The sequence below is a fragment of the Pelobates fuscus genome, chromosome 7 (genome assembly GCF_036172605.1).
Source record: "Pelobates fuscus isolate aPelFus1 chromosome 7, aPelFus1.pri, whole genome shotgun sequence".
Classification (NCBI taxonomy): domain Eukaryota; kingdom Metazoa; phylum Chordata; class Amphibia; order Anura; family Pelobatidae; genus Pelobates; species Pelobates fuscus.
Window position 1 is genome coordinate 3,146,926 of NC_086323.1, and position 21,485 is coordinate 3,168,410.

The 21,485-nt window shown below is 47.6% G+C and overlaps 1 protein-coding gene across 1 annotated transcript in view; it reads right to left on the bottom strand.

Moving 5' to 3' along the window:
• The window catches only part of MCOLN2 (mucolipin TRP cation channel 2), a 49,735-nt gene extending 37,728 nt beyond the window's left edge, over positions 1–12,007 (bottom strand). The window contains exons 1-7 of the mRNA XM_063427136.1: positions 11,903–12,007; positions 7,478–7,640; positions 4,958–5,131; positions 4,714–4,864; positions 4,464–4,560; positions 4,275–4,371; positions 224–323 (exon numbers count right to left, since the gene is read on the bottom strand). Of these exons, the coding sequence (XP_063283206.1) occupies positions 224–323; positions 4,275–4,371; positions 4,464–4,560; positions 4,714–4,864; positions 4,958–5,131; positions 7,478–7,640; positions 11,903–11,991 (871 nt within the window). The 5' untranslated portion in view covers positions 11,992–12,007. The remainder of the gene's footprint in view (positions 1–223; positions 324–4,274; positions 4,372–4,463; positions 4,561–4,713; positions 4,865–4,957; positions 5,132–7,477; positions 7,641–11,902) is intronic.
• Between the last annotated feature and the right edge of the window lie 9,478 nt (positions 12,008–21,485).

Below are 21,485 nucleotides of genomic sequence, written 5' to 3' on the forward strand. Positions count from 1 at the left end.
ACACCTGAACAGACATTTAGCGCAAATTCAAGTTTTTGTTTTGTTTAGATCACAACTTGCACATTTGGCTCAGTCCTTAAATGGTTAACCATATCACGCAGAGCTCTCATGGGCTGTAAGTTAACAGCCTGATTGTTTTCACGTAGATCCACCAATACGGAGCCATTCCATCACAGGGATAAATATGGTCGGTAGGCGCCAGGTAAGACTCAGATAGACTCACCGGATCCAGAAATCCGCCAGTCTCTGCAGTCCTGGATGTCTGCGTCGCTGTCAAAGAAGATCTTTATTTTCCCGCTGTGGGCCTGGTTATTAAAGATTATCTGTAAAAACACAGGAGAAAGGCATTAACCAGCGATAAATCTAGAATGAAAACACTGTGGGATAGAAAGAGTTGGCGAAGGCTGTGGGAGCTGGGCGACACACAAGGAGGGGCAGAGGAGAATATAATTGCGTGGTCCATAAAACTGATCACGAATGAGGGCTTTAGGAACACTTCCATTTAAAGAAGACGTTTATGCTAAAAATGTACTAAGACAATTCAACAATAAACAAAACACTTACTGTATAATAATAATCTTACCAACATAAAGAATATGGAATACTTTGAAAACAGGTCTGTATTTTAAACCTTGACAGACTCTACAGCCACTAGAACCACTAAAGCTTAATGTATAATATACAGCTTATTGTACGGCATACAGCTTATTGTACGATATAAAGCCTAATATACAGTATACAGCTTAATGTACGGTATACAGCTTAATGTTAGGTATACAGCTTAATGTAGGCAAACAGCTTATTGTACGATATAAAGCTTAATATACGGTATACAGCCTAATATACGGCATACAGCTTATTGTACGGCACACAGCTTAATGTACGGTATACAGCTTAATGTATAATATACAGCTTATTGTTCGGCATACAGCTTATTGTACGACATACAGCTTATTGTACGATATAAAGCTTCATATACGGTATACAGCCAAATATACGGTATACAGCTTAATGTATAATATACAGCTTATTGTAGAATATACAGCTTATTGTACGGCATACAGCTTATTGTACGATATAAAGCTTCATATACGGTATACAGCCTAATATACGGCATACAGCTTATTGTACGATATAAAGCTTAATATACAGTATACAGCCTAATATACGGCATACAGCTTATTGTACGGCATACAGCTTATTGTACGGCATACAGCTTATTGTACGGCATACAGCTTATTGTACGGCATACAGCTTATTGTACGATATTGTGAAGTATTTTCCATGTACTTACCTGTGAGCCCTCAGTTAAAACCTCTCCCTGCTGTTTTAATGCCTGTATCTGTTCGGTTCAAAATGTATGAAAAAATGTATTCGTTTACCGAACAGAGACCACACACCCTGGGTAGCAATCAGCATTAGAACACAGAGAAACCGCAACTTAACTGCTACTAGGTGGCCGCCATTTGGCATACGAACACATGGCGAGAACAAAGGATGGCGGCCATCTTAGAACTCACGAACGGGGTCAGTGGGACTTATGTAGGGATTGCCTGGAACTAATTTCGGCACGGCAACCATGCGAGCGCCCGGTCCCCACGGACGTCCTGGATGAATACGTTCCCCTCCACTAATCAAACTGGCGTTCGGTAGATAGAATCTACCGAATGAGGGGAAAATTCACATGTAACCAGCTATACCATACGAACGGTGGTTTTCGTGTAGTTAGATGCGAACGGAGACTGGCTCTTGCTACTGATTCTATGGAACTCTAGATCGGATACCTCCACATGGCAAGCCGGTCAAACTTCCACACGATGCGACACGGAAACTACCGAACGGAAATTCGTGAAATTTGGATATATGACCACCAGTATCCTCAGCTACCCAGGAATGTTGAAATTATGTTTGTATGTTGTATAAAAAGTACTTTTCTGAAATTGTTAAAAACTGTAAATGTTCTGGCCAGCAGATAATTGAGCTGTGTGTATTGTATTATCTAGCCTGGCCCAGAGGAGGAGTTTTGTGTTGCATAAATTGTGAGTTCTGTGTGCCAGTAAATCAGTCTTGTTCCAGCATTAAGCTTTGGCTCATGTGTGGATTATTCGGCGATTCCAGGGATATTTCTACTCGTGGAGTATTGGGTGATTTTCTTTTATGGGAAGAACGGAATACTTGACGGAGTAACGGATTGTACCGTCACAGATATAAAGCCTAATATACAGTATACAGCGTATGTATGGTATACAGCTTAATGTATGGTATGCAGCATAATGTACGGTATACAGCTTAATGTAGTATACAGCTTAATGTACGGTATACAGCTTAATGTACAGTATGCAGCATATTGTACGGTATACAGTTTAATGTACGGTATACAGCTTAATGTACGGTATACAGCTTAATGCACGGTATACAGCTTAATGCACGGTATACAGCTTAATGTACGGTATACAGCTTAATGTACGGTATACAGCTTAATTTAGTGGTTCCTGTGTCTATAGTCCGTCCATGAAGACTTTTTAAATGGAGAGAAAATTCTGTATTTAAATTGCTGTCTAGTAACATCTCCAGTGACTGTCTCCAGTGACTGTCACTCAGACGGCCACTAACGGCACTTCCCATCTCAGTGCTGCTCATATGGTCAGCGTCCCAATGAATTGATTCAATGCACCTATATGAGGACTGTTTATTGGTGCATACACAATAGCCTTCCGATTGATTCAATGCACCTATATGAGGACTGTTTATTGGTGCATACACAATAGCCTTCCGATTAACTCAGCCATGGAACTGGAGCCAGCCACTGCAAGACCGACACAGTGTGAGATGAAAGGTGAACTACCTCCATCAACACCGATTACCTCAGCCATGGAGCTGGAGCCAGCCACTGCAAGACCGACACAGTGTGAGATGAAAGGTGAACTACCTCCATCAACACCGATTACCTCAGCCATGGAGCTGGAGCCAGCCACTGCAAGACCGACACAGTGTGAGATGAAAGGTGAACTACCTCCATCAACACCGATTACCTCAGCCATGGAGCTGGAGCCAGCCACTGCAAGACCGACACAGTGTGAGATGAAAGGTAAATTACCTCCATCAACACCGATTACCTCAGCCATGGAGCTGGAGCCAGCCACTGCAAGACCGACACAGTGTGAGATGAAAGGTAAATTACCTCCATCAACACCGATTACCTCAGCCATGGAGCTGGAGCCAGCCACTGCAAGACCGACACAGTGCGAGATGAAAGGTGAACTACCTCCATCAACACCGATTACCTCAGCCATGGAGCTGGAGCCAGCCACTGCAAGACCGACACAGTGTGAGATGAAAGGTGAACTACCTCCATCAACACCGATTACCTCAGCCATGGAGCTGGAGCCAGCCACTGCAAGACCGACACAGTGCGAGATGAAAGGTGAACTACCTCCATCAACACCGATTACCTCAGCCATGGAGCTGGAGCCAGCCACTGCAAGACCGACACAGTGTGAGATGAAAGGTGAACTACCTCCATCAACACCGATTACCTCAGCCATGGAGCTGGAGCCAGCCACTGCAAGACCGACACAGTGCGAGATGAAAGGTGAACTACCTCCATCAACACCGATTACCTCAGCCATGGAGCTGGAGCCAGCCACTGCAAGACCGACACAGTGTGAGATGAAAGGTAAACTACCTCCATTAACACCGATTACCTCAGTCATGGAGCTGGAGCCAGCTACTTCAAGACCGACACAGTGTGAGATGAAAGGTGAACTACCTCCATCAACACTGATTTCCTCAGCCATGGAGCTGGAGCCAGCCACTGCAAGACCGACACAGTGTGAGATGAAAGGTGAACTACCTCCATCAACACCGATTACCTCAGCCATGGAGCTGGAGCCAGCCACTGCAAGACCGACACAGTGTGAGATGAAAGGTGAACTACCTCCATCAACACCGATTACCTCAGCCATGGAGCTGGAGCCAGCCACTGCAAGACCGACACAGTGTGAGATGAAAGGTAAATTACCTCCATCAACACCGATTACCTCAGCCATGGAGCTGGAGCCAGCCACTGCAAGACCGACACAGTGTGAGATGAAAGGTGAACTACCCCCATTCTGAGGAGAGCTGGGGACCCTTATAGGTAGTCCAACACAATAGCCTTGATCTTTGTAATGGTTATTCATTGGAAGAATGCTGCCTCGATCTGTGAGTATTGGACAGGAGAAGAAGTCGACATTTTTAGGATTTATTGTCCTCTCGTTACATTCAGAACGTACCTTGTTGTGAAATAAGTAGCAGTCTGGCAATTCGCGAACTCTGATCGTCTGCAGGTCGATGCCCTTCAGTTTAAAGGAAATTTCTATTTTAACAAGTCTACAATAAAACAAAACAAGAGTTATCAGAGATCACATTTAAACCATGGAAATCCAAGACAGAACATAGAGAGCAGGCGGGCCAAGCATCACCTGTAAAACTCGAATTTAAAGAACGAAGAGTTCATAATAGGAATTTCATGGAGATATGGTTTGCTGGTCAGTAATTCCTGATCGATGTGCAGACACTCTACAATAAAACAAGAGATCAATAGATCAATAGCCAATCATGGTGGAACTGGTAAATAGCAATAAGGTTAACCTTTGTTTTCTAACGGTTTCTGTAAGAAAAATGAATTTTTTACCTGTAACTGAAGAAGATATTAATGAAAAGAAAACATACCAGTTTCTTCAGTGGGGTCGATGTAAAACGTATCATTGGAAGGGTGAATCAATCCCCGCCGGTAGTGATGCTTGCAAATTCTAATTCCCTTGTGTTTTTCATGTGTATCGTAAGCGATGGTTCCCAGTGAAATATTCTTTATCTGACGATACTAAGAGACAGATGAGTCAGAAACCGGCCGATCTAACACCAAATCTGCCAGCCTCGATTGATAAATACAGAATGGCCAGCCCCAGCTCCTTACCTGATCAATAGCAAAAAAGATGCTGTTAGTAAGCTCTGTCTGCGTATACACGGTGCGACTGTAATCATCTTCATCGGTTCCAGAATAGCTCTTAATAAATAAATGTTTAAAGGCCATAGTATTCTCCTCCTTAAATGAGACCACCAGCTGATTACTGAGCCCAAACAGGACGAGCTGAGAGAAATGGTAAATAGATTCCAAAATGGATTTATTAAATCATCACAGGTGAACACACATCATATTCACCGCTGTAAACCATTAACATACTGCGGTTCTGAAACACTGTATTTTCTACTCTTCCAGACAGCAGTCCAGGCGTGTGTAGGTCCCCTCGGCAGTGGCCCGCTGCTTGCCAAGGAGAATATCTCGATGAACATGAAGACTGAGCCTTTATTCCATTTGGGTCTCGCAGCTTCCAAACTGGTTAGAAAGCGTTCTGACAGCCCGAGCTGGTAAAAGCGTGCCAGCACAGATTATATTCCCAAATGTACTTCATCACAGCACTTACATAATGAAACCTTCACCAGATACAAACGTCATTATTGTAAATAAAACCATTGCATCATTGCCCCATCACGCCCCCACAGATACATCTAAAAAGACAGCTAGTTATACATGCTGTCTCTGAACTTGGTGGATTAATTATTATTCGCTTTAATGATAATTTGTAGGAAACCAGCTTATTTTTATTACTAGTTTGCTTATAGGGACAGCTTTCATAATGTCTCAGAGAGAAATTTACAGATTAACTCTTAAAGGGGCACTATAGACTAGTGACTTTAGCTTAATGAAACAGGTTTGGTGTAAATCTCGTGCCCCTGCAATCTCAGTGCTCGATTCTCTGCCATTTAGGAGTTAAATCACTTTGTTTATACAGTGACTGACAGCCTGCATGAAAACAAAAAATGGTTTCATTTACATTCAGATGTGACAGCAAAGTGTGTTTACTTTACAAGTTTTTATATCCTGTTATGCTAATTTAATCACACACAGGAGGCTCCTGCAGGGTCAAATAAAGCAGGAGATAAGAAATTCAAAATTAATAGAATTTGCAATAAATGAAGTGTTAACATTAGATCTCTCTTTACAGGAAGTGTTTATGGAAGGCTGTGTAGGTCACATGCAGGGAGGTGTGACTAGGGTTCATAAACAAAGGGATTTAACTCCTAAATGGCAGAGGATTGAGCAGCGAGGCTGCAGGGGCATGTTCTATACACCAAAACTGCTTCATTAAGCTAAAGTTGTTTTGCTGACTATAGTGTCCCCATTGGAGTGGTCTGGGTGCCAACTCCCACTACCCTTAACCCTGCAAGTGTAATTATTGCAGTTTTTTTATAAACCTTGCAGGGTTAACTCCTCCTCTAGCGGCTGTCTACTAGACAGCCACTAGAGGGTACTTCCGGGTTTATAGCACAGATTTTATGTTCTATAGCGTCGCTGGATGTCCTCACACTATGTGAGGACCTCCAGCATTGCTGAAATCCTTGAAGCCTTGAAAGCAATTTTCAAGACTTTCCTATGGGGAGGTCTAATGTGCGTGCGCGGCATTGCCATGCATTAGGTCTCCCCTGCCGCCGGGGTTGCATGCGCAATAGGTCTCCCCCGCTGGATGACATCGGCGGCAGAGGAGCGAGGGCGGACCCTGAACCAGCGCCGAGGGAGGTAAGTCACTGAAGGGATTTTAACCCATTCAGCATCCTGGGATGGGGGGTGGGAGGGAGAGGGGACCTGCAGTGCCAGGAAAACGGTTTGTTTTCCTGGCACTTGAGTGTCCCTTTAAGGAAGACCTAAACCATCTTTATACCGTTTTTCCTCGCTGCTTTTCACAATAAGACTTTTACAAATATCCACTAAACCTTTCTATGGCATAGTTAGCCTTTTCAGTCTCTGCTGGAAGAGCTGTTGAGATCATAAGCTGCACAGAATGAAATAATAAGGGCCTTAGCCCCCTGTTGGCCCCCTTGGAGAGATGCATGCTATGCTGCAGTGAGGGATGTGAGAACTAAAGGTGAGTTTACTGAGCAAATCTTACTATCTTTGGGGTGATCTGGTCATACTCAACAGGTGTCCAATAAAAGGATCTTCATGACTGGTTACACTTTTGGAATAATAGCACCCCAATACTCGTGCCTGCGCAGTCACCCCAATACTCGTGCCTGCGCAGTCGCCCCAATACTCGTGCCTGCGCAGTCGCCCCAATACTCGTGCCTGCGCAGTCGCCCCAATACTCGTGCCTGCGCAGTCGCCCCAATACTCGTGCCTGCGCAGTCGCCCCAAAACTCGTGCCTGCGCAGTCGCCCCAATACTCGTGCCTGCGCAGTCGCCCCAATACTCGTGCCTGCGCAGTCGCCCCAATACTCGTGCCTGCGCAGTCGCCCCAATACTCGTGCCTGCGCAGTCGCCCCAATACTCGTGCCTGCGCAGTCACCCCAATACTCGTGCCTGCGCAGTCACCCCAATACTCGTACCTGTGCAGTCACCCCAATACTCGTACCTGTGCAGTCACCCCAATACTCGTACCTGCGCAGTCACCATAATGATCTTCAGAATCTGCAGAGAGAGTTTCCACGGGATCTGGCGTCGAGCTCGGTATTTGTCGCAGGGATTCATGAAGTAAAACAGAAGGTCTTCCTTCAGATTGAGCTCTTCTTGGTCCATGTCCATTGGTACCATTGGGGGATCACTATAGAGAAGAACAAATTCCGGATTTTATTAAAAAAAAAAAAAAATTAAAAAAAGGATAACCGGGTAGGCAGGTGGTGGGCAGGTCCACAGGTTGAACCATATTTAGGGTTCAACAAGGACAGGAAAGCCCTGTGTCTCCAGTAAACAAAAGAAAAATAGATGAATGTATTATAAAGATCTAACACACATTTGTTGAATAAACCTGTTTCCCAGATTTAACCATTTGAAGCAATGCCGTGAATCTGCAATGACAAAATCATCTGATCAAAGATTTCCCAACACAAGGAGTAAGAAATCATTTCCACCCATTCACAGCAAGTTCACTGAGCTACCAGAGTTAACAACTATACTTTATTCCCGTACAAATGAACCGCTGTCCCTCGGGTCACTGCTTAATGAAGCAGGTTTGGTGTGTACCATAAAGTGTAACCCTCAGGGAATCGAGTAGTAATATTAAGGATACAAATATCTAATCACAAAGTTTATTAAATATAATGTAAGAAAAGAAACACACACCACACTTGCAATAGTGCATCTTAGCAGGCATGTGAGCGGTATAATAAAATACCTAAACTGGCCACTAGAGGGCAAGATAAAGAATGATCTGAAATATAGCAAATTCTAAATATTTTATTGAGTTTGACATTTTTTTTTAGCATATAAACATACAACATTGGACAAACAATCACTGCATATACATAGAAAGTAAAAATCTGGAAATCTTGTTGACGTTTGTAGCAGGACCTGGTTACCCCCGCTATGAATGTATTACGAGACCCATTTCCCCACCAGTAACTGAACGACACACAGTTCCACGGCTTGACAATCTTTACTTGGGCCCACAGCTTTTTATGCACAGGGAGTCTCGCTTCCAATACAACACAATCCCAGGCAGGAGGGGGCTGGGTTGCATATAACCATCTCCCTAGCACATAGGTATACACATTCCATACGGGGGAGGGGGGTAAACTTTGGGTCTCTGCACCCAGGGAAGGGGTCACACAGGTAAAACATATATCGTTAGTGTAACGGCACCCCGGGTATAGAAGGGGTTAAAGCCGTTTAGGATATTCCCTTCCCGAACACAAAGGCAGCTACTGAACACTCCGATCAGCCGAACAAGCAATCATACGAAATCCACACTCCAAACAGCCGAACAGGAAAACCGTACAAATAAATCCCCCCAAGTACGAGACAAGGCTCCCTACTGAGGGTCAAGCAGAAATCTGGTTTAGTGGGGCTATCTGCCCGGTATTTATGCAGGTCTCCCACCAGGTGGACACTCCCCTAGGGGACCTGGTGGAAAACTGGGACAAAATACTACAGTAACCAATCAGATCATTACAGAGATTAACACTCCCACGGGCACATTGTAAACCCTCCTCTCTATCCTGGAGATAATTGGGAAGTAACTCAATTTTCTCAGAGGATAGAGGCAAAACTCCATTTCACACATGGTAGTAAAAACACATAAAAATATACAATATAAAAACTACCGAATGAAATAGGTACATTTAACGTATCCCCAGATAGCTTAGATTTGAGCGCACATTATTACCGAATGCCAAAGTCTTTCACATACTCTTTCATTATACGAATGGGCTCCATGGGATAGCTATCTGGGGTGACTCTGTTTGTATTGCAAAGTAACGAACGGTACGGCGTTCGTATGAACTGAAAATAGAAGAAGGGAGGTCAGCGGCTTCAGCGGTGTTCGTGAGAAAATAGTGTCCGTTTTTAGATCCATGAAATAGTCGACGAACACCGCTGGGCATTCGTATGTCCAAGATGGCCGCCGCCACGTGTTCGTTCATAGGAACGACGACCACCCAGCCGACATTCAACAATTAGGAAGTGTCTGCGGTTAACCACAACATTCTAATGAGGCCAAGAGGTTAACAAGCAGCACACTTCCATGCTGGGTGGCCGGCCGTTCGGCAGCTTATTCGGTAAAAAGGGGAATAATGTAGTGGTACGGACAAGGATATAGCCGAACAAACAGATGAACCAAGAGGGAATAAAAGTAGTTTAAAGACAGAGAGGTCTGTCACAGTTCTAAAGCCCCGTATCCCATCTGTGATCCCTGCAAATTGGGGGTACAGATCCCGGGATACCAGCATCTAAAATCTGGGACTTGAGGCTCTGCACATCCCCGAAATCAATTCCACAGAGTTGCTTGGTTTGGTCTGGGGAATTCAAACTTTGCGCCCAAACCAAGCAACAGCCAATCCACTGAAAGGCGCAAAACCAATTCGTGCCAATTAGCGCCCGGGGAGAGGGGTTTCACCGCCCAATCAGGAGAAAGGGCGCAAAACGCAGTTCAAACAGGCACTCCTGCTCTGGTTAGTCGCCCGCTCCTTGCAGCGACCAATCAGCGCTCCCTTGGGCCGACCAACCATAAGAATGGCACGAACCCAGTTTGAATGGCCGCTCCTTCTCCCATTAGTCGGCACAGACTTCCACGTGGCCATCGGAAGGCTTGTTCCCTTGCGGTGTGCGGTTTTCACACCTCCTTAGCGAGTTGTGAACGTTCTAAGTGGAGTATCAGGGTGCTCCGGCGCACAGGAATCCGTGGTCTGGGTGGTGTGATCCTTTTGCACTTAGTGCTGCAATGTAAAACCTTGCATTTCCAGAGAACTGCAATGTTTACACTGCAGCTCCAAGTCTGCCCTCTGCCCTCAAGAGTTAGACAGCCACTAGAGGGCTTCCGGAATCCAAACAGACTTTTGGTCCATTATCTGATGCTGTAGGTCCGTAGGAAAGCATTGAATAATGTAAATATGATATGTAAATGTGATAAACTTTCCCATGGATGTAGCTGTGCCTTTCAGGTGCTGTATCTTTCATACTATCTAAACAGAAACTCCCTTTGAAGATAATTCCTGATCTCCCATTCACACAGACTTAATCAAGCACATATTAAACATATATATATATATATAATAATATTTTCCCCAACAGGGAGGTGTAACGCGCGCATGCAGCCATTGCCGCACATGCGCATTATGTCTCCCCCACCGGTTGACGTCGGTGGCAGAGGAAAGTGGGAGGAGCATGACCCAGCTCCGAGGGACCTGATTCAGGTAAGTAGCTGAAAGGGTTTAAAACCCTCCAGTCCCGCAGGAGGCGGGGTGCGAGGTAGGGGGGAGCTCCAGCTCCTATAGTGCTCGGCATCCCTTTAATGACCATCTTTCTTATATCCGCTGTTATTCCATCAGGTTGGCAACTCTCAGTGATTATAGTAGCAGTCAGGCAGGTCTAGGTTTTCACTTTGTGTCCTGGAATGGTTTATTCCAGTAGCCCTATTTATTATATGTACCCTGTGCTCAGTATTGACCCAAACATCGATCTACAAAACTTCTTTTATTTCACCATAAACACCTTTACACAGTCAGCATTTCAGTTTCTAAACAGAGCGGTCACCAGGAGTCTAAGGAAATCAGTAATATCATTACATCTACAGGGAAGTAAAATAGGACTTCCTCACCACCTGTGTGCTTCATCGATAAATGTGTGGAATCCCAGTGCGCATGGATCGCACGTTAACGCCAACCCCACACAGCCAACTCCAAAGCATCTTGTTACTATAGAAACCAAATACCCATAATGCCCAGCATACAAATGTAGCAATCTAGACTTAAATTGATACTGTGCAATATTGTAACCACTTCTAGACGTGATGCTACTCTTAAAGCGACACAACCCAATTATTATGATCACTGAATGCTGTGTTATAAATAGTCTTAAAAATATAAATAAAAACCACAACTGGTTCATGTTTTTCCCTTTATCAGGGAGTGAGAGTGTTAAATCGAGATCAGCAGGACAATGTCAGCGCTATTTACTAAGGTGAGAATTCAAACGGAATTTAAGGCCAGAGTAGCCGCCTGAAAGCGGATTTAGAGGGTTTTTACAGTTTGGAATTCACATTGAATTTAGTAAATAGACTGTGTAACTCACTCTGTCCAAGGAAACGTTATGTACCGACTCCAGGCGCAAACATTGCGCAAAGCAGATACTGCGAGCCAGGAAGCCATTGGTGACAGCCCATGGAGTCTGCAATACACAGCTAAAAAAGGCTGCAGGGAAAGGAAGTGGTTATGGTTCTAAGAGTGACCCTTTTACCACCCTGGTATTAAATCCAGATTAATCAAGGCCTGCTCAGAGGGTGGGGTGCAGCTCTGAACTCATAGCCCCTTCACAATACTCATTCAATCCCAGAGACAGCAGGAAATCTCTCCCAGAACCCATATTACATACCTGACTGACCCATTGATACTGAAACACTTCAAGGAAATATCCATCGGAATCAGGACCTGCTCACATGGATCAGGACAAACAATCCACATGCACTCAGTGAGTGAACAGGAGGGAGGCTGAGCTAGGGGAGGAGCACACAGTTAGGTTCTAGGCCCAGAGGCATGGCTTGGGAGGAGCACACAGTGAGGTTCTAGACCCAGAGGCATGGCTTGGGAGGAGCACACAGTGAGGTTCTAGACCCAGAGGTGTGGCTTGGGAGGAGCACACAGTGAGGTTCTAGACCCAGAGGTGTGGCTTGGGAGGAGCACACAGTGAGGTTCCAGACCCAGAGGCATGGCTTGGATGGGGCACACAGTGAGGTTCCAGACCCAGAGGAGTGGCTTGGGAGGAGCACACAGTGAGGTTCCAGATCCAGATTCATGGCTTGGAAGGAGCACACAGTGAGGTTCCAGACCCAGAGGCGTGGCTTGGAAGGAGCACACAGTGAGGTTCTAGACCCAGAGGCATGGCTTGGGAGGAGCACACAGTGAGGTTCTAGACCCAGAAGCGTGTCTTGAGAGGAGCACTCAGTGAGGTTCTAGACTCAGAGGCGTGGCTTCGAGAGGAGCAGACAGTGAGGTTTTAGACCCAGAGGCATGGCTTGGGAGGAGCACACAGTGAGGTTTTAGACTAGGGACTTAGCTAGGAGAGTACACAGTGAGGTTCTAGACTAGGTGCTGAGCTAGGGGGGGCACACAATGGGGTTGTAGACTAGTGCATTGAGGGGAGGGACAGACAGTAATGTTCTAGACTAGGGGCTGAGCTAGGGGATCAAATGGTGAGGTTGTAGACTAGGAGCTGAGCACATAATGAGATTCTAGACTGAGGGTTGGGTCAGGGAGCAGCACGCTGTGAGGTTCTAATAGAAAAAACATGTAGACTAGTAGAATTATTCGCTAAACTTCTAACTTTAGTGAGCTGAAAACTGACATGAAAAATCTTGGCAAAAATAACGGATGTGAAAATATATAGAGAGATAAAAGCGGTTCTCGACTTGTTTGTCCACAATATAAATCAGACCTGGGCAAACCACGGCTCACGCCACTTTTCAGGGCCAGCACAACCATAAGGCAGCACATGCGGCCGCTGGCTCAGGGGGCACAGGATCCAGCTGACCGGCAGCGCTCTCTTCCTGCTAGTCATTCATTGTGGTCAAGCCATGGACCGTGTTAGAGGAGCTTGTTTTCCTCTACCTGGTCTGACAGGAAGTGCGCGCACTAAGACGGCCGAACTGCTGTCATGTCAGACCTGGTAGACGGAAACAAGCTCACTCTACCACGATCCATGGCTTGACCACGCTGAACAGGGGAGGTAAGCTGGCACATGGGGGGAGAGGAGGTAAGACACATAGGAGGGATGGAAATTTGACATATTAGGGGGCTGGGGAAATGAGACACCTGTGGACACTGGGGGAATAAGACACATGAGGGATGAGGGTATGAGAAATGTAAATGGAGGTACTGAGGGGGAATGAGACACATTGGGGGGCAAGGGGAATGAGAAAAATGGGGGATTAGGGGAGATGAGACACATGGAGGGTTGGGAGAGATGAGACACATGGGGCGGTAGGGAAATGAGACAAATGAGGGTTGTGGGGAGAATGAGACACATTGGGGACTGGGGGAATGAGACAAATGGGATGAAATCAAGAGAACAAAATGAATAAGTGAGAACTAAATGAAAAAATATATATATCCTTTATTTTTATTTACTGATTTTGTTCTCTTGATTTTGTTTTTTCGTATAATAGTGGAAAACAATACAGAAAAAATGAGTAATAGAAAAAGTATATATGTCACTAATGCAGTAGTTTGAAACAGTTGCAGCTTAGTGGAAAGGGGCCTTGACAGGGCTAGGAGGCAGGCCTAAGTGGAGTTAGTCTGTGATAGGGGCAAAAATTATTGGGGACTGGGTTAGTATAAATAGAAAAGCTGTTTTAGATTTTTGTCATTATTAATCAAACTTACCTGACAGGCTTGGTAGGTGTCTTTTGTTTCTGTTGCAGGAAGGCTGTGGCGGAGGCATTGGTGGACCAGCTCCTGGAGGGTATAAGAGTGGCTGAGAGGGACAATGGGATGGCCTGGTTGTAGGAGTGTCTGGACGCGGTGCTGGCAGCAGCTGGGCAAGATGGTGGTGGGAAGAACCACCCGGTGTGCAAGCAGCTTGAGCCAAGTGCAGAGTGCGCTGTGGTGTCTCTGCCCCCTGAGACATATGCCCCTAGACGGCAGATTGGGATGGGGCTGCTAACTGGAATTGCGGCCCTAGTGGCAGGTCTAGAATGGTGAATGGCTCCAGGGCCGTGCAGGGCCTCTTCTACACAGATTCCTGAACAGGCAAGTGTTTTGGCGGGACTTCATGTGGGTGGCTCCCACATCTGAAGGGTTACATCTGGGGATGGCTCAAGGATGCCCTCATTGATGTCTCTGCAATGAGCCCTCCCAGCAGGGGAGATGATGCTGGAGGTGAATGCAAGCCACCAGGATTAGGGGCCCAAGGGGTGCCTAGGGCCCAAGGGGGCGCAGGGGTTGTCAGCCCCTCCAGGAGACTGCCAGGAGTCAAGATTGCGCAGATCTAGAAGCATTATATCCCATGGTTCGGCACGTGGAGAGCTGGAAGATCTCTTGCATGTCCCATCGGGGGCCCCATGGAGGTAGAGGGCGGTGTCCCGCTGGGAACAGGTTAGGAGTGGGATTTCTCCTAACATGTCAGTGTCATGGCGTGAGGTTTCCAGGGTGCAATGTACCCATGCCACAATTTCTTCTTCTACTTACAAATCATAAAGCTGGTCGCCATTGGCGCATTCGCAGCATCAGGAGGTGCATAGGACGGCTGGGGATGGTTGCATTGCACGACTGGAGTGAGAGGGCAGAATTGTCTAGTGGCATCCCTGATCCCTGATGTGGTGGACAAAATGTGTATGTGCCATTCATGTGGCCTCTGAGGGTCCACTTAAAGCAGGATATCAAGGAGAAGATATGGAAAGGTGAGTTCAGCAAAATAATTTTGCTCCTCCCGTTGGAAGAGTTTATTGAAGGAGGAAGAAGAAAAATGTACCAAAGTCATTTGGGAACTGGCTGAGAGTATTTTGCATCCTTGCCAGCATGCTCGGGAAGAAGTCACATGGACTTTGCTCTTTGTTATTTAGATGGTAACTGGGAGGCGTACAGCACGTACGGGGCTGGCGTGGTGGAAGTATGATGAACAGTTTTGGCAACGGCTGTCCGCTAACCGGGGGATAAGGTGTGACCAAATGGACTTGCCTGTGTGAATGAGACTGATAATGGTGCATAGGGCAAGTGGGGGAAGGGGGGAGATGGTCAGCCACATTGGGCTTCTGTTGACTCTTAATTGAGTGCCAATGCAAATGGGGTGCCATGTGTAAAGTTAAGCATGAATGCTCTGGCTGTGGGGGCCTTAACCGATGCTTCAAGAGGGGTAGGATTGGAGCCCCCTCAGGACTGCAGCTGCAGGAGCAGCAGCCATTACCCCAGGGCGTGACCCCGTTGAGGTTAAGCATGATGTTATTGTGGTTAAACCTTTACAGTTAGAAGGTGGATTTGGAATTGATACGCTTGGGCTTTGAGCAGAGTTTCTATATTGCATTTTGGGATTGGGGGGTACGCAGACATTTCGTAACTTTTTTGGGGACGTGGTGCGTGATAAACTTTTCAAGAAGGTTCAGTTGAGCAGGATTGTGAGTACGTTTGATGCTCCTCCCTGGATTAATTTGTGGGCATCACCTTTGGGGTGGTCCCTAAGAAAGGGTAAATTTTAGCTTATCCATCACTTCTCTTATTCCAAGGTGTCGTCAGTGAATGACGACATCGATACAGACCTGTTCTTGGTATCTTGTGCATCATTCGACCATGCGGTTTAGCTGGTTAAGAGATCTGTGCCTAGTGCCCTTATGACCGAGGTGGATGTGGAGGCACCCGAGTGTCAGCACTTGTTGGGTTATTTTTTGGATGGTTAGTTTTTGTTGATCTCTGTGTTCCAGTGGGTTGGTTGATTTCATGTTCGTTTTTTGAAAAGTTTAGTTCCTTTTTGGAGTGGGGTGTTAGGGAGTGAGCAGGGAGTCGGTCTGTGGTCCACTATCTGGACGACTTCTTGCGAGGGTCCGGTGGTCCAGTGTTTGATTTTCCTGGGGTTGGAAATCGACTCCCAAAAGGAGTGTTGGCTTCCTCAGGATAAGCTGATTCGGTTGCAGGAACGGAAAGATTACTTTGAGGCAGCTACAGTCGCTAATAGGTAAAGTAAATTTTGCCTGCAGTGTGATCCCCATGAGGTGGATCTTCAGCAGGAGCCTCTGGCTACGGCACGGTGCAGTCGCCCCAAAAATTCTATTAAGGTGACATCAGGTATGAAGGCAGACTTGGGGGACTGGGACATGTTCTTGCAGCATTTCAATGGGATGATGCATTTCGGAAGGCCTCGGGTTCAGGGGCTGATCTGGAGCTATTCGCAGATGCCTCTGGTAGCATAGGCTTTAAAACATACTTCAGGGGAAGGTGGTGTCAGAGCGGTGGCCACCAATTTGGGCTGCTAGCCCACATATTTGCATTTCTTGAACTTTTTACTTTGGTGGTGGCTTTGGTGGTGCGGGACAGGAATGTGTTTTTTACACAGAAAACGTCGGTGGTGCATGTGTTCAACCATCTGTCAGCCTCGTCTGCCCTGGTGGTGCACCTATTGCGCAGGTGGTATTTCTGTGTATCTCACTTAATGTGGTCTTCAGCGTGCGGCATGTCCCCAGTTATTTGAACAACACCGTGTCTCATTTGCAATGGTCTCATTTTCGCCTGGCAGCACCTGGAGTGGAAGAGGAGAGGCAGGCCTGTCCAGAGGAGATGTGGCTGCTCGGAACATCTTGCTTGGGGGATTTGTGAGAGCCTCTTTGGCCCCCAGCATGTAGGAGTCCTGGGAAAAGCCATGCGTTTTATTCCCTTAGACCCTATGTGTCTCATTCCCCCCAGCCCCTCATGTGTCTCATCCTCTTCTTCAGCCACCCCAAGAGTCTCATTCCCCCAGCCAATCATGTGTCTAATTTCCTCCCCTCGTCATGTTTCTTACCCACTCTACATCTATTTTCCAACTTAGCTCTACTGTGTAGCGTGGCTGAGCAATGGACAGCAGTAGTGGAGCTTGTTTTCCCTCCACCCAGTCTGACAGGACGCATGTTGACACTCTGAGTGTGTGCACTTCCTGTCAGACCAGGTAGAGAGAAACAGGCTCCTTGTGGCAAAACTAGCCACTTCTGGACTGTAGTTATTAAAGGTTGTCCGTAGGCTGAATATGTACTGTGTGTGCCAGCACACCAAGCATTCATACGACGAAGCACGGCTATCCTGGCCGTTTGCCGTACGAATACGGGCTCCCCAGGTCGACCACACATTCCCAAGTCGTGTGGTACCAATTCACCGATTGCAACATTGTTGCAATCGGTAATTAAGGGCTCTCCGAGGTGGCCGTCGATCCACTACCGACCATGCGGCGGTCGGCCATCTTGGATCCTTTGTCCCTGCAGCGGTGTTCGGTCGTCGAGAGCCTGGAACTGAAAACGGCTACTCGATGATTTGGACGCCGCTGGACTTCCAGGGCGTTCGGGAGTCCCGCGTTCGGTACATTGTATGTCCCGTACTTATTCGGTACTTTTAAACTCACTTTAATGTTTTATTGTATTATGTGCGGCGTTCGGTCAATTCAGCTGGGATCGGAGCGGTATTCTCACAAAATGTGCGCTCCGACCTCAGCTATCTACCGAACGTTCAACTATTGCAAAGTACCGAATATTGTGTAATTTCTGTATTTTAATGTCAATTGTCGGTTTTGCTGCACGAGGAGATAATCCACTTAGTCGTCCATTTTAGTGGGAGTATCTTTCTCGTGCAGCAAGGCCTGTTGGGAAAGTCACAGTGCATGCTGGGAGAAATCCCCTGGAATTACTGTCTGGAAACCCCTTGCATGGGGAACTGTATAAATATACTGCCTGTGAATAAACCGAGTTAGTTGACTCCCAAACTGTGTTTTGTCCGGTTATTGGGAGGATTGGGAATATTGCCTTGCTTTCTATTCTGACTGTGGATTTCCTAGATGTACCAACGGATATCGTATGCTGATACATTGCATTCCGTTACAATTGGTGGCAAGCGACGGGATCCGAACCTTACAGCCGAAAAAGCAGCGTTCGTGGAAACTGGAACGACCGAACAAGGAAAGCAAGGGCAATTCGTATGGAGATTGATTATACCATACTGAAACGACAAACTTTAAAAGAGCTACTGGAAGCCAGGGGTAAGATAGCCAGCAACAAGTCTAAGGCTGTGCTGATCGCTGAACTGATGGAGGAAGACCGAGCCCGCAGCGCTACACCCCCACCAGCCAAGGAAGAGACCCCATTCCAAAAAGAGCTGCGAACCAGGTTGGAGTTTTTACCGCAACCAGTACCGCTGGAAATACTGACCGTGATGGTATCAGATGTACAAGATTATCTGATGGCGACCAGCACACCAGCAACCCCGCCTAGGGCAGAGTCTGTTACTGCCTCCACCTACGGACAGGTCAAGCCCAAAGTCCCACATCACGCCTTTAAAGCGTTTTGTGAAGAAAAGGACGAAATCGATGGGTATTTGCAGGACTTTGAGCGGCTGTGCGATCTGCACGATTTGGAGCCCGCAGTATGGGTGCCGCTGCTGGCAGGCAAACTATCGGGTAGGGCAGCTGAAGCCTACCGTGCTGTACCCCGAGAGGACAGTAAGGATTACCCTAAAGTAAAGAGGGCAATCTTGGAGAGGTATGCTATTACCCCAGAGGCATACCGGCGGAAATTCCGGGGCTTGCGCAAGCCTGAGAAAGATTCTCATGCAGAATGGGCGCACAAGCTGGACCAAGCATCGCTAGGCTGGATACAGGCCAGCAACGCCACTAACATGGAGGAGTTGAGGCAGTTAATGCTGCTGGAACAATTTTTTAATGGTTTGTCCCCAGAAGCACAAGAATGGGTGAGAGACCGGAAACCACTCACCCTACCCGAAGCCGCTAAATTGGCGGATCAGCATTTTGATGCCAGGAGACATCACGGGGCCCAAAATAAGGCTCTCCCTCGGATTACAGGGCCACCCAATAATCTTATCCCTACCGGCCCCACCGCACCCCTGCACAGGCCGGCACTGAATACTACACCAGCCCCCTCCCGATACAACGGCAGGGCTAACATTCAGTGTCACACCTGCAAGCAGTGGGGGCACATTTCTCGAGAGTGCACCCAAAACCGGAGCCGGCAAGCTTGGAATCAGGTGCGACAAAATTTGGCACCCAGGGCTGCTGCGCACCATTATCAGGTAGCACCCGCCACCCAAGACGTGCTGAGCGCTCAAATTGAGGAGCCTCTAGGGGTGCTGCACGAAGTAATGTCAGTCCGAGCCACCGACAACCGACAGCACCATCGGCAGCTAGTGACCCTGGAGGGAAAGGAGGTGCAAGGGCTCCGGGATTCGGGAGCCACTTTAACTTTGGTTGCACCACATTTGGTACCAGGCGCAACCCACACTGGCGGCTCCGTGGCAGTACGGGTGGCCGGGGGAGCAGTATACCGGCTACCTACTGCCAAAGTTCATTTGGATTGGGGTGTGGGAGAGGGGACCGTAGAAGTGGGGCTGATGCAGAATTTGCCTGCCGATGTTGTACTGGGGAATGACTTGGGCCAAATGACTTCCGCTTTTATTCCCCAGACTCCGTACCAGGAGGCCCTTCCCGTAACCACCCGGCAACAGGCTCGCACCACGGCTACACCAACGCACTCTGAGGCTCAGGTAAGAGACCATGTTCCCCAACTGACCCCCATGTCCTGGGATACCCCGACTACCTTTGCGACCGAAGTCCAGACCGATCCCACTCTCCAAGTATATAGGGACCGGGCACAAACCGACCAAGCAGGGTTAGAGGGGGAGCGGTTCATCTGGGAGAGAGAGCTGCTCTACCGTGTCACGGCCAAAGATGTGGGGGGGTCTGTCACCTTAACTAATAAACAACTAGTGGTACCCCAGAAGTATAGACAGGAGCTGCTGCGAATTTCTCATGACATCCCCTTGTCCGGACACCTAGGGATGACCCGTACCCGATACCGTTTGACCCATGCCTTCTTCTGGCCCGGGATCTCTCAGGACGTGCGCCAATATTGCACCTCCTGCGACGTCTGCCAGCGGGTAGGTAAACGAGGGGATCGCCACAAAGCCAGACTATGCCCCCTACCCATCATAGCCGAACCCTTCAGCCGAGTAGCAGTGGATATCGTAGGTCCCCTGCCAAAACCCAGCCCCTCTGGCAAAAGGTATATCCTAACTGTAGTGGACTACGCCACCAGATACCCCGAAGCCGTGGCCCTCTCTAATATTCACGCTGAGACCGTAGCCGAAGCATTAATGAAGGTATTCTCCCGAGTAGGTTTTCCCCAAGAGATAATCTCGGACCGAGGTACCCAATTTACGGCCGAAGTTACTCAACATATGTGGAAGGTGTGTGGCATTAAGCCAATTAAAAGTTAATTCCGCCTACCACCCCCAGTCCAATGGACTATGTGAGCGGTTCAACGGGACGCTGAAGCAGATGCTTCGGACGTTCGGGGAGACCCACAAGGACTGGGAGAGGTTTCTGCCTCACCTACTCTTTGCCTATAGAGAGGTCCCCCAGGAGTCGACAGGCTTCTCCCCGTTTGAGCTACTGTTTGGGAGGAGGGTGCGAGGACCCTTGAACTTGATTAGGGAACACTGGGAGGGAGAGAGTACCTCTAACGAAACCCCTATCGTATCATACGTCCTGGAGTTCCGGGACCGTCTGGAGGCGCTGACTCAGGCTGTACACACCAACCTCCAGGCGGCCCAGCAACGCCAGCGACGCTGGTACGATAGAGGAGCCAGGGACCGCAGCTTTCAGGTGGGACAGAAGGTTTTGATCTTAAAACCCGTCCGCACAGATAAGCTGCAGGCCATCTGGCAAGGCCCATACCAGGTAGTGGAGCAGCGATGCGACACTACCTATGTGATTGGCCCCTGCTCAGGGGTAGGGAAGAGACGCATGCTTCACGTGAACATGCTCAAGCCCTACCATGAGAGGATAGAGGATGTGACGGCAATCTGTGCCTCCTCCTTAGAGGATCAGGAAAATTTACCCTTACCCGACCTACTAGAACCCGAGGAGCAGATAGAGCCCTCCCGGGGAGTTCAGCTGGGGGAGCGGCTAAGCCCCCAGGAGCGTGCCCAGGTACAAGTGCTGATTGTAGCCAAAGGGGCTACCTTCTCCAATTTACCTGGGTATGTAGCGGATTGGTACCGGGCTGTCCCACGACATGTATGAGAATAAGTGTATTTGGTCATATGGCTGGTTTAATGTGTATGTACATGTATAGAAAGCATGGTATCCGGGTATAATGACAGTTAAATGTATGTAAAGAATTGTATTCCTCTAGTTGTTCGGTAGAATCATTCAAATAAAACAAGGGAATGAAACTACCGAACAACCAGACCACCCAGGAATGAGTGTGCCTCCAATT